The 13,877-nt window shown below is 50.2% G+C and overlaps 1 protein-coding gene across 1 annotated transcript in view; it reads right to left on the reverse strand.

Annotated features, from left to right (window-relative positions):
* Positions 1 to 13,877, reverse strand: part of GABBR2 (gamma-aminobutyric acid type B receptor subunit 2) — a 352,176-nt gene that overhangs the window by 232,683 nt on the left and 105,616 nt on the right. Inside the window, exon 2 of the mRNA XM_045470233.1 lies at positions 7,062 to 7,199. Coding sequence (XP_045326189.1) covers positions 7,062 to 7,199 — 138 coding nt within the window. The remainder of the gene's footprint in view (positions 1 to 7,061; positions 7,200 to 13,877) is intronic.

Here is a 13,877-nt window from a genome sequence, read left to right on the forward strand (position 1 = left end):
ATATCTGCTGTGCTGCCTTTTAAAGGACAGGCTCTGCGGGATACGGTTCTTGACGAAACCGTGTTTGCGTTTTCCTGCGAGCAGCCCTTTATCCCTTCAGGAATCTGACTTTATTTTCATCAGCGAGACTATTTCTGTCTGCATGCTGAGGCAGAGCTATCACCTAGCTCCCAAGAAGGAAGGAGTTTTGTCCCGCTCTCTGAGGATGTCAGCCCCCTCTGGCTTCGTCTCTTGTACCTTTCCGGGGCCCTGCCTCCATCTCTGGTTTCAGCGACCCTGCCCCCATCCTCCGCTCCTCTCCAAATTCTTCCGCCTTATCCCCAGGCCCCATGCTTTCAGAAGGACTGCCTCGGTTGGGGGCAGGTCAGCAGAACTCCTCAAGAAAAGTGCAAGGCAGGGTCAAAAGCAAGCCCCCTTCAGAAGGCTGAGGACAGGATTCTGAGGGGGTGTGAAAACCATGTCAAAGGAATATACGAGTTAAAAAAAAAACAAAAAACCTGGGTCCAGGACAGGAGATGTGGGCTGAGGCCAAGCTGGAGGCCATTTTTTGGTCTCCCTTTGCTTTTCTTTACCAAGGGGTTGCAGGTTGAGAAGCACTCTGGGTCCCTTTGGGTCTGGCAGGCTCTGATGATCTGCCCCCTTCCTTAGGGACAAGATTGAGGCCTAGAAGGCAGCCATCCAGCCTTCTGTCGGCAAATACTTCCCGCTCAGCACGTGAGCCAGGTCAGCACCAAGCCCGGGGTGCAAGGCTGAATGAGACTAGACCCTGACCTCAGGCAGCTCCAGGCCAGGCCGGACGCAGGCACAGGGCAGGAGACACCATGGACGGGGTGTGTGGGTAAGACGGCACAGGACAAGGAACGGGGGACTTCACAGGGAAAGGGCAGCAAACTGCACCAGAAAGAATGAGCACAGTCCTGCCAGGTGGAGAGGCCCCTGTTTGGGGTGGGGTGGGGTGGGGCATGAAGGAGCAGGAGGTGGGCAGGGAGCAGGGCGGGGGTAATGGAGAACCCTCTGGCCGCAGAGGGACTGTGGACTCCGTCCTGGGGGCCCTGCTGTCTCCTCCGTGCCCTCTCCCCAACAGGGGCAGCATAAACTGAGCTCTGCACACTGGGAGCACTCCACAGAGTCCTTGGCGTCCCAGTCCTAGAGCCCCAGCGTCTGGGAGATGAGCCTGAGAGATGACCTGGCCTAGCAGGACCCCAGGAACTTACTGCATCTAAGTCGCCTGAGCTGCGGGTACCGAAATGGCAGCGAGGGTGAGGAGTGGGTCTCTAGCCCTTGAGGCATTTGATGAATCCCTTAACCTGCACCTGCTGAGTGCAGCCTGGGGAATTCGTATTAACACAAGCACATCCCCAGCCTCCATAAGTGATTCTTGTAATAGAGTTTGAGAGTCTTCAACCTGGTCTATTCTTCCTCTATATATTAGATCTCCCCAGAAGCAGGACTGGATGACACTGGTACATCCGGGGAACCTCGGGCAACAGGGAACCCCCTACTTCACAGCCAGGCAGCCTGCCCCGTGCTGGACGCCTCCAGCACCAAGGGCTTGCTTGCAGAGAGCGGAGGCTCTGCTCCTCGCTAACTTCAGCCATCTCTCCTGCGTCTCCCCACCTACGTCACAGACAGCCAGCAACATCTCTCAAAGAGCCATGTGGCTCTGGAGGCGAAGACTCCTCCGGTCCGAACATGCCGTCTCCAACGGCCAGTCCCCGACCCTTCCCAGATGTCTCCCAGGCTATGCCCTGGTAGGTCCCTGGCGGTGTGAGGCCCCAGCTCCGAGTTCCCCAAGGGCGGGGTCTGACCAGGCCAGACAGGGACAAAGCCTGCATGTCACAGCCTGGACTATAAGATCCTCGCATCTAGCTGGAGGAGCTGACGCTCCCGGTGGCTGAGTGACTCACATCATGACTTAAACAATATTAGTCTCTCGACGCAGCAACCATGAATCAAGAAGCCCGGCAAAAACGCAGAAGTTAAATTTAACCGATTTTGGCACCAGGCTGAATTTTCACCCCTCTGTCGTGCGAATCCCTATTTTTGTAGCACCAGGAAACAGAAACAACTGATTACACATTCCAGGCTGTCTCTGTCCAGCGAGCATTGTTCCCCCAAAGGGCAGTCAGTGCTCCTTTTCAATTACACAAATTACATGCATTTTCCCATTTGTGAAAGTCTGTTTCGGAGCCCAGTTTTGAATAAGTTAAGGGATTCGCTGAACCCCTTGAGTGAATGTAGGCCCACTCCTCCAGCCCCTCCACCTCTCTGCAAGCAAGCTCAGCCTCTCAGAGGTGACGAGGGGGTTGGGAGGCTCCCAGAGTGTGGGTTCCCTGAAAATGGGGCGGAGGGGAGGTGGAAACCTCAACGCTCCTCTTTATCAAGAGCCTCGTCTTTGTTGCTTCAGTCCCCTTGGCTGGCTCCACAGGCTGGGAGAAGTCTCCTCTCCTGGGCTCATCCCATGATTCTGCCTCCGAGGTCCCCAGAGCTCTCCAAACTGCCAGGCACCGTCTAGTCCCCAGCCCCCGGGCTAGCTCCCGTCAGGGTGCAGCTGGAGCCCCTGACCTGGTGCAGTATCTGATGGCAGAAACCCAGGGCCATGGTGGACCATTCGTGTCTGCAACGACGCACAGTGATCCTGTTTAGGCGGACACTGAGGACCTGCATTCCCTCCCACATCCTCCACCTCCCCCACAGTCAAGCCCACAGGGCGAGAAAACTGCTGCCGTGGGAGGCTTCAGACTCTGCAGCCTGTGCCCCCATTTAGTTCAGGTCAGCACTCAGCGACAACCCAGCTGGTGCCCGGCCCTGCGGCAGGCCCTGGGAACCGGGAGATGAAGGAAATGGGGGCCCCTGCCCCCCCAAGAAGCTCCTATTCTAGTAGGGAACACCTAGATACAGAATAAACCGTTTCCCACAAGATGTAATTTATTTAATGACAAAATACCGTGTGCAAAAGAAGTGACGAAGAACCTTGCTTCCCAACATTCTTGTCACTACGACTCTGCGAGGAAGCCTTGTACATGTTTTCCTAATCCTGCACCACTCATGAAATGTTAATACCACAATATACTATACACCTATTTATGTCTATATATATATCTGTGCTTTATACATAAAAGATACTTTGTCCCCTCCTCATAAGAACCACTTTACACCAGCCTGGGGGAGACAGCCTTCATAGAGAAGCCTTTATTTAGGAAGGAGCAATTCATTTACTTTTGGGGCTAGGGATGGGAGGCACAGAAGGCAAGGAACCAAGGAGGGCATCATAGAGGAAGAGGTACTTATCCAGGGTTTTGAAGGATGAGCAGGAGCTCTTCAAAACACAGAAGGGACTCAGCATTAAGCCTCCTTTTCTGGGCAACTTGAGCTCCCGCCTTCTGCAGAGAATTACTCCTTCCTGCAGCAGTCAGCTTCCAAGATGGACCCCGGTGACCTTTGCCTCCCACTACAGCTTGCCTAGTCCTCTCCCTCACTAAATAAGAGCTAATTTGTGTGAGCAGTGGAATAGGCATAAATGACAGTGTGCACCTTCCGAAGCGAGGTCCTGAAAGACTTTGCCAACCTCTGCCTTGGTCTCTAGATGAGTCGCTTTGGGGGAAGCCAGCTGTCATGCCATGGGGGCACTCTAGATCTCTATGGAGAGACCTGCATGGAGAGACACCAACTTGCCAGCCATGTGAGGGGGCCAGTTTGGGAGCTGATCCTCCAGCCCCAGTCAAGCCTTCAGATGATGCTAGACCCCAGTCTCCAAATCTTCCAGGCAGACCCCAAACATCATGACGCAGACACAAGCCATTCTCTGGGTCTGAATTACTGACCCAACAGAAATAATGAAATAATAATTATTGTTGTTTTAAGCCACTGAATTTGGAGGCGATTCGTTATGCAGCAATAACTAGTACAATCTCCATTTCATAACCCAGTCTCCTGTCCTGTCAACTTCTCTAAGCTGGAGGCCTGTCTTGCTCATGCGGGGGCCAGGGAGCTCTGGCTGGCAAGCTAGAAGTTCCCAATGTCCTGCTTGCTTCTACAGCTCCTCAGAGAATTCTGAGGGCAAATGGATCCAAGTGAGGTGGTGAAAAGGCCCGGAAGCTCCCTGGATTCCTCTCTGGATGGGGCTTCTCCAGAGAGCTTGGCCTGCCATGTTTGAACAAAGTGTCCGTCTGCAGGTTCTTCCATCCCTCCATCTCTGCCTTCCTCCCTGCATGCTTCTGTTCATTCAACAGACATATAATAAGGTCTGTGAAGTGTTAAGCACCAGGAAAAACAGGAGTAACTCAGGCCCAGGTTCTCTCCTTAAGGAGCTCAAAGCCCAGCTAAACATGCCCCCACTCCTGCCAAGCCCTCAGAGAGGGACAGGCAGAGGCGCAGGAGGGGTGGGCCATGTATGTGCTCAGCTAGAAGTAAACACAGGGAAGTGAGAAAAAGAATTTCTAGAGGGGAGACTTTAGAGAGTGCAGTAAGGAAAGGCTTCTTGGAAGAGGCAGCATTCAAGCCGGATGTCTAAGAATGGGCCGTTTCAGGGGGTGGGAACAGTGTTGCAAGAAAGACCCAGGATGCTGAGAAACTGGGGTAGTCAACTCGGGGAGCAGCAGGAGGCAGGGCAGGGGTAAGGATAAAACAAGAAACACTTAGTGCTAAGGATGTGCCAGCCACAGTTCTGATCACAATGTGATCATTTACCCCACACAGCAGTCCTATGAGACCGGCCTTCTCCCTCCCCTGCTTTTCTATACGAGGAGCTGAGGCTCAGAGAGGCAGTGCCTGGCCCTGCTGAGTAGGGAGTACAGCGTGCTCCTCAGTCTGCAGGAAAGGAAGCTGAAGCAAGAGAAGGTGACCCACCCAAGGCCTCACTGTTTGCAGGCACTACAGGGCCTGAAGCCAGGTGAGTGGTGCTGGGTCCCAGGCACATGGTTGGGTTTGCACCATAGCATGCCAAGCTGCTTCTCTGACCTCATCTCCTGCTGCATCCACCCACATTCAGCGTGGCCTGCTCAGGCCACAGCGAATGACTCAGTGCTCCCCAGGCCCACACACTCCCCCACCTCTTGCTTCTGAGAGCCCCGTTTCCTCTGCCGGCAATGCTCTCCTTCAGGGCTCCAGCTGTCCAGCGTCCTCTCTTCCTTCACAGCCAGCTCCACATCCCTCTTCTGGGAAGCCTTTCTTGCCCCTGGGCTGAGTGGGTAGCCTTCCCTGGGACCTCGCTCCTTCCTCATCATACCTCAGCCTCAGACAGCTCCTGCCTCCCTTTGGGCCGTGAGGTCAGGGCTCTACCCCCAGCATCCCATGCAAGCAGGGCCAGACTCACTGAGCTCCTCAGTCAGCAGGAGTGCGGTGAAACCAGATCCTGCTGTGGTCAGCCTCCACTGGCTTCCTCATTCCCATCCTGGCTCCCCACTCACCATGCTCCTGCCCCACTGCCCCTTCTCTGTTCCCTGAACATGACAAGTTCTTTCTCAGCACAGGCCACCTGCATTTCCTATTCCATCCACCCAACCAGCTCCTTCTCACCCTTCAGGTCTCAGCCCAAAGGTCACCTCCGTCAAGAGGCCCTCACTAACTGCCTTGGGGCTGTCACCACTAGTCCCATCACCCTGCTTATTTCTATCCTGGCTGTTTCCTACTGCAGTCTTTGCTTAAGGGCCAGACTGCCTGAGTGTAAATCCTGACTCTGTTACCTATGAGCTGACAGTCTCTGAGCAAGTTACTAGACCTCTGGGTGCCCAGGTTTTCTTCTCTATAAAATGAGGATAATAGTGACTACGGCACAGAGAACTTTTAAGGATTGAATTAACGCAAACAAGTGCTCAGAAGAGTGTGTGGTATGTTGTAAGTCTGGTATACATATTACACAAGTGTTAGCTCTTAGTATTATTACTTGTTTACCTGCTTACTGCCTACCTGCCTCCCTCCTAGAATGTAAGCTCTGAAAGGGAAGGTGCCCTACCTGTCCTGTTAGCACTATATCCCCCAGTGTCTACCAAAATTCCAGGCACATAGTAAGTTGCCTGTTATATTTGTTGGATGGATGGTAGGGTGGATGATGGAAGAATGGATGGATGGATGGATGGATGGAAGGAAGGGTGGAAGGAAGGAAGGAAGGAAGGAAGGAAGGAAGGAAGGAAGGGTGAATGGATGGATGGAAAGAAGGAAGGAAGGAAGGAAGGAAGGAAGGAAGGAAGGAAGGGTGAATGGATGGATGGAAAGAAGGAAGGAAGGAAGGAAGGAAGGAAGGAAGGATGATGGATGGATGGATAATGGATGGAAAGAAGGATGGATGGATGGATGATGGATGGAAGGGTGGATGGAAGGAAGGATGATGGATGGACAGATGGATGAATGGATGGATGGATGAAACAAAGAAGTAAACCACATGCGTGGGCCACCACTCATTCTCATTGGTCACATCTTTCCATGTTCTTCTCTTTCCTAGCCCAAATAACAGCTGGCACTGGTGAATTTGTCTATATCAGACCTTACACTCACTGGCTGGATGGTGTATAACATTTGCCAGTGTAAAGAGTGAATACTGGTCAGGAGCCCCAGGAAAGGCTTGTGTGAAGGAAAGGGCAGTCTTGGTGGATAAGAGAATTTCAGTGGGGGAGGGAGGCTTGGCAGCAAGGAGATAAAAGCCCATCTAATCAGGGAACAGTGAGAGCAGGGCTCAGAGGTCTGAAGGTGCAAGATGTCTCTGGGGAAATGTGGGTTGTCGGGAGGGGCTGAGGCATGGGGTGGGCGGCAGGGACAAGAGATGACGCTAGGCGGGCAATTGGCTGGATGTTGATGGCACTGACAGTCAGGCTAGGGAGTCACTAAAAGATTCCAAACACGCAATGGAGTTGGGGCCACCCCACAGAGACCCACTGCGTCGGCCGTGCCAGAAAGGCCAGAGGGTTGGGCCAGGAGTGGGGGTAGCAGGAAGCTGTGCGATCATCCAGGAAAGAGTTGGGGAGGCATGAACGGGGCAACTTAGAAACCACGTTGCACAAGGAACCATTCCTGCAAAAGACTGATGCCGAAGACAGTCCCCTAACCAAAAGTGACCCAAACCTTACCTGCACCAGATTCCAGCCTTGGAGAGATTCTGCAATGATGGATGTAACGGACGGACAGACTCCTCCAAACACCATCAAGTGATTCGGCCCGTATTTTATTGCATCGTAGAAGGCTTTCAACCCTTTCGCATTATCACACTGGGGAGCAACAGACAGAAAGAGAAGCCTGAATTAGAAACAGCTTTCCCCAGGGACAGGGGCCCGACAGCAGATTCACACAAACAAATTTCCTCACGGGAAACCTTCTAGGTTTCAGCTCCCCCATCGGGCGGCCTCTCCTTCAGCCAGCCCCGAACCCACGCTGTAAGCTCGGTGGGTGTGATGATGGCCCCCCCACATCCAGGCTCTCCTCCCCCCAAGCACCCACCCCCCCCCCCCCGATCCAACTCCAGGACCTCTGGCTCCTCCATTATCTCCATGCAGAACGCACGGAGGAAAGAGCCCCCAGATGCCTCACTCTGGAGTCTCCCTCTTCCTGGGTCATTTATATTTTAAAAGAAGACAAATCCACACCCATTATCAAAAAAGCACAAAACAGTAAGTGAGGCGGTGAGGATGTGGAGAAGTTGCAACCATGGCTCATTGCTTGTGGGAACGCACAATGGTGTATCTGTGAGAGAAAACAGTACTGCAGTTCCCCCAAAAGTGAAGCAGGATTACTATATGATCCAGCATTCCACTTCTGGGGAGACAGCCAAATGAACTGACAGCCAGGACTCGAAGAGATATTTGCCCATCCATGTTCACAGCAGTATTATTCACAATAGCCAAAAAAAGGTGAAAACAACCTACCTATCCATCAAGAGACGAAGGGATAAACAAAATGCGATCTATACACACACAACGGAATGTTTTTCAGCCTTAAGAAGAAAGGAAATTCTGGCACATGCCACAGCACGGATGAACCTTGATGACATCATGCTAAATGAAAAAACTCCAGATGCAAAAAGACAGATATCGTGGGACTGCACTTAGATGAGGTCTCTACAGGAGTCAAATTTGTGGAGACAGAAAGCAGAATGGTGGCTGCCAGGGGCTGGGGGAGAAGGGAAGAGGGGGGGCGCTCACGTTTAAGGGGGACAGAGTCTCAGTTTGGGATGATGGAAACATTCTGGAGACGGACGGTGGTGACGGTTTCACGACAATTGAAAGTACTTAATGCCACTGAACTGTACTCTTAAAAATGGTTAAAATGGTAAATTTTATGCTATGCATATTTTATCACAATAAAAAAAGAAGGAAGAAGGGGAGGAGGAAGAAGGGGAGAAAGAAAGGGAAGAGGAGGAGGAGGAGGATCTGAAGAGGAGAATTCGCTCGGCAAACCCTCGCCAAGCACTGCTATGTCCAGTCCAGGGCTGGATGCTTAGGTCACACAAAAGCTGGACACAGCTCCTGCCAAGGAGCTCACACACCAGAGACGAAAACTGGCCACTGAAACAGATCCCAGGGATCCAGCGTGGAAACGAACAAGGACAAATGTCCTCAAATGTCGGGAGTAGGTGAGGACTCACTTCCACCTCTACCTCTGTCATTTGTCTCTTCCCTGCACAGAGGCACTGGCACCTAGCCGGGCTCCTTGCTTCCCCTGGGGCCCGGCTAAGCCTGCTCACCACCCAGCCGTCTGAGGCTTCTTTGTAAAACATAAACCAGTCCTTCTGACTGTCCTGCTTTCCGTGCACTTAAAACCCAACCTCTTAGCAGAATGTAATTCTCAAAAGGTTAAAAACATCATTCTTATGAAAATTGATAGTGGGTATATGTCAACCTTTTATTTAACTCATTAATAAGGGGATCTGCAGCGTGGCAAAGTGGACTCAAGAGAAAATTTGAGAGACAGGGATTTTTATGGCGAATGGAAAAATAAGAAATAAGGTAAGATTGCCAAATTAGATACAAAACCAGTTAATGTCCTACAGGACAATAAAACGATAACCGTTGTGGACAGAAAAGAAAATCACCGAAGACTAGCACATCTTGTCGGTTTCAGAGAATTGTAAGCGTCTGGGTCTTAAGTTCCACCAGTCAGATGGCTCTTAGACAGGGCTGCTAGAAAACGCTCTAAGTGTTAGGCTAACTGGTTATATAACAGCTACTTTGTCTTATTTACAAGTTTGGGGCCAGGGTGTGAACCCCTCCTATCATAATGGACACAAAAAGCCACTAGGTTCAGCCTTGCCTCCCACTCTGACCTGATTTTCCTCCATCTCTCTCCCTTGCTCATCAAGTACAGCTCATCAGCCTCCTTTCTGTTCCTTGAAACGGAGAGCAATTTCCTTCCTGCCTCTGGGCCTTTGCACTTGCTGTTTTCTCTGCCAGGAACAATATTCACTTGTTTCTCGGCATGGTTCACTCCTTCTCATCATCTAGGACTTGGTATAGTTGTTACCTCCTCATCGCTGTCCCCCATCCAAAATGTCCCCCACCTCCAGTCACTCCCTAACATGCCACCTTATTTATTGCCCTAAGGCAGTTCCTAACATTATCTGAAATCATCCTGTTTTTTGATGCCTGTATATTGTCTGACCTCCCAACTAGAAGGTAAGCCTCCGAAAGCAAGGATTTTTGTCACTGTTTTCACAGCTATCTCCCCAGAGCTCAGTAAGGGACAGCAAGAATCTGTTGCATGCCTGAAGGAGCCCTCTGACATCCTCCCTGTATCTGCTCTCTCTCCTCTCCTTCTATGCCCACATCTCTCCTCTTACTTTTGTCTTCCTCTCCATTCTGGGTCCTCCTCTTCCTTTCTGCTCCCTCTCCCTTCCCCTTAAGCAATCACAATGTGGGACCAGAGTGGCTCAGTATTTACTGCTCCCTTTTCATTTGAGAGACTCTGACCCACAGCGGGTGCTGACAGGCCTGGAAACCCGAGTGTGAGCGGTGGCTGGCCTCAGAGAGCCCACTGTCCAGCAGAGGCGGTGAGACAGCAGGGGGAGGCCATGTCACATGGGGCACAGTGGCTGTGCAGGGGAGGGGTAGGGCCCAGCAGGCCCTAAGCACCCCGGGGGAGGGCAGGGTGTGGGGACGGGTGGTGGGGGGAAGGCAAAAGGCCCTGGGCAAGGCTGAGAATTGCAGCTTGCAGAGATCTGGGAAATAATTCCATTTTTTAATTTAAATTTAATTTAAAAATGGACCGCATTAAAAATTTTTTTTTTTTCTAAGAAAGAAAGAGAGAAGGAGAAAATGAAAGATGGGAAGGAAGGAGAGAGGGAAAGAAGAAAGATTAAGTTCTTATTGCTTCTTGGGGCCCTCTATTAATTGTCCTTGTTCCTTGATTGAAAGCAACACTTCCCACCCTGCACGGAACACAGCCGATATAACAGAGCAGTTCATGTTTTAATTGTTTCTACCATGATTTACTGAATCATTTCCCATTTTAATACATTCTTGTAATGATTTTAGCTTGTTTCCTAATCTGTAGCTAGTGACAATGATAATACAGTGCCACAAGATTTATAATCAAAGTTGCATTAAAACAATATGAGCAACAATGAACTTATTAATACTTGTTCGCTCTGCAAACATTTCCCTGGTACCTTGTCTGTGCAAGACTCTGTAATAATGACGATGTCCTGACTTCTCACAAATACACACCCTGAATGTCGACTCAAGAGCAGGAGAATATTTGACAACCAGTATTTTAACTGGAAGAATCTTCTAATGTTTACAAATGTTTATCCTACTCCATTTTCACCAGGCTGGGCGTGAAAGGTGGAATTTTGGCCCCCGCGATCCGTGCCCCTTGATCTTACGCTCACGAATATGTTATGTTACATGAAAAAGGACTTTGCAGATATAACTAAGGTTTCTTATCAGCTGACTTTGAAGAATTATCCAGGTGGTCAATGTAATCACACGAGTCCCAAAAAGCAGAGGTCTCATTTGCTGGTAGCAGGAGTGAAATCAGAGACTCCAAGCATGGGATAAATTCAGTGTGCCTGTTGGCTTGGAGGTGAACGGGGCCACATGTTAAGAAAATGGGGGCCTCAGTCCTGCAATCCAAAGGAACTGGATCTTCCCCAGTGGAGCCTCCAGTTAAGAACCCTGCCCAGGAGACACCTTGATTTTGACCTTGTGAAGCCTTGAGCAGAGGACCCAACCGAATCATGCAGTACCCGGACTTCTGGCCCGTGGACTGTGTGAGCCAATGCATGGCTGTGGAGTAAACCACTAAATCTGTGGTCATCTGTTATAGCAGCAATGGAAAACTAACACAGTGAAGTAGAATGAGAAAAGCAAGAATAATATAGTGAGGTTTTCTTTAAAGTTAAATGTATTTCATTTCAAAAGCTATCCGTAATTTGTAGATAAGATGCTTCAGAGGCTGTATGGTGTTGAAATGTTTTTCTGTTATAAAATTATAGATAGTAGAATGGTTTTTTTAAAATGAATTTCTGTTTTCTTTAATGTCTATTTATTTTTGAGAGAGAGAGGGAGAGGACATGAGTGGAGGAGGGTCAGAGAGAGAGAGAGAGAGAGACAGAGGATCTGAAGCAGGCTCTGTGCTGACAGCACAGAGTCCAATGAGGGGTTCAAACTCACGTAGGACCAGATCATGACCTGAACCAAAGTCGGGTGTTTAACCAAATGAGCCACCCAGGTGTCCCGAATGGTTTTGTTTTTAATATCCTAATGTGACGAAATAAAGTGTTTATTATTTTTTTTTATTGTTTATTTATTTATTAAAAAAAATTTTTTTTTTCAACGTTTATTTATTTTTGGGACAGAGAGAGACAGAGCATGAACGGGGGAGGGGCAGAGAGAGAGGGAGACACAGAATCGGAAACAGGCTCCAGGCTCTGAGCCATCAGCCCAGAGCCTGATGCAGGGCTCGAACTCACGGACCGCGAGATCGTGACCTGGCTGAAGTCGGACGCTTAACCGACTGCGCCACCCAGGCGCCCCTATTGTTTATTTATTTTTGAGAGAGAGACAGAGTGCGAGCAGGGAAGGGGCAGAGAAGGGGGGGTGACACAGAATCCGACGCAGGCTCCAGGCTCTTAGCTGTCAGCATAGAGCCTGACACGGGGCTTGAACTCATGAACCGTGAGATCATGACCTAAGCCAAAGTCAGACGCTTAACTGACTGAGCCACCCAGGTGCCCCAAAGTGGTTTTTTTTTTTTTTAATAGAAGTTTCTCTTCCACGTCCCCCTCCCCACTCTGCTTCTTCAGCTTTTACTGGTGTGTGAAATCCAAACACATGGGCATCGCTAATCTAGCCAGCCCTGTACCTTCATTTTCAGATGCAGACCCCAAGGACTAGAGGAGGGAAGGGGTTTGTCACTGCCCTGTCAGGATTAGGGGAAGCATTTCAGGATTCCTGGTTCAGAGCTTCCTCAACAATCTGGAGAACTCAGCTCAACAGGCAACGGTGATGTTAAAGCTAGCAGTATTCTATGGGGCGCCTGGGTGGCGCAGTCGGTTAAGCGTCCGACTTCAGCCAGGTCACGATCTCGCGGTCCGGGAGTTCGAGCCCCACGTCGGGCTCTGGGCTGATGGCTCAGAGCCTGGAGCCTGTTTCCGATTCTGTGTCTCCCTCTCTCTCTGCCCCTCCCCCGTTCATGCTCTCTCTCTGTACCAAAAATAAATAAACGTTGAAAACAAAACAAAACAAAACAAAAAAAAAGCTAGCAGTATTCTAGAAAGGACCATTTCCCTCAGAATAACGCTCCAAACCTAGGTCTCCTCCTCATTAGTGCTCTGGACCTGAGGCAGAATAAACCACCTACAGGGCACGAAGCACACTTCCCCAGCTCCCCTAAAGAGAGCACTTTTAAAGTAACTACCCAATAAAAATCACATGGCATACCTGTCCCATTTTAGATGTTACTCTCCCTCATCCTCATTTCTTTTCTTTTTTTTATTTTATTTTATTTTTGAGACAGAGAGAGAGAGAGAAAGAGAGACAGAGCACGAGCAGGGGAGGGGCAGAGAGAGGGAGAGGGAGACACAGAATCTGAAGCAGGCTCCAGGCTCTGAGCTGTCAGCACAGCCCCACGCTGGGCTTGAACCCACGAACCATGAGATTATGACCTGAGCTGAAGTTGGACACTTAACAGACTGAGCCACTCAGATGCCCCTCTGTCATCCTCATTCTGATACCGTAACTTCTTGCCTGATACGAATAGTGTCCTAACTAGAGGGACTTTCCAGCTGACCAAAGCTGAGTCTCTGTGGATGAACCAGATTGGAGGTTGTCGACCTGGAGGCCCTCAGGCGCCTGCCTAGGACCCGGCAGAGAAGTTTTGGAGCCAGCGAGGGGGTTCCTGGGCTCCTAGCAGCTCTTCTTCTTTCTATTCTATATTCAGCATCAAGGTCCCACGTAATACTTAATCTGAAAAAGGAGATTCCATTGCTAGTAGCATAAAATGCCTAAAAACCACGAAGCGGACGACTCCGGAGGTCCTCGCCCACGTGTGAGTTTTGGTTTCGGCCTAGAGAAGGGCAGGTGAATGTCCTGAGAGGACTGCGAGGCAATACTGGCTGAGCCAGTCACTCGCACACACTCCCTGGAAGTTAATCCATTGCACGCCAGTTTGCCTGAGAATCAATTCACCAAATCACTGGGGGAATTTCTCTAAGTTTGAGTTTCCTGAAGGACTCCTTGCAGACACTTCACATGGCCATTTTACAAGGATTTGTCCTTCCAGCTCAGGTGAAAGTCAATTTCACCTACATTTCACATTTCAGTCCTTCCTCAAGGCTGCCCTTGGAGATGCTCCCCTAATGCCTGTTTATTATCGTCCTCTTCTTGCAGACTTCGGACCCGCCCCTGCATGAGCCAGGGAAATGCCAAAGCTTTTCTATGCCCCCCATTTAA

This window comes from Leopardus geoffroyi, chromosome D4, assembly GCF_018350155.1.
Source record: "Leopardus geoffroyi isolate Oge1 chromosome D4, O.geoffroyi_Oge1_pat1.0, whole genome shotgun sequence".
Lineage (NCBI taxonomy): Eukaryota > Metazoa > Chordata > Mammalia > Carnivora > Felidae > Leopardus > Leopardus geoffroyi.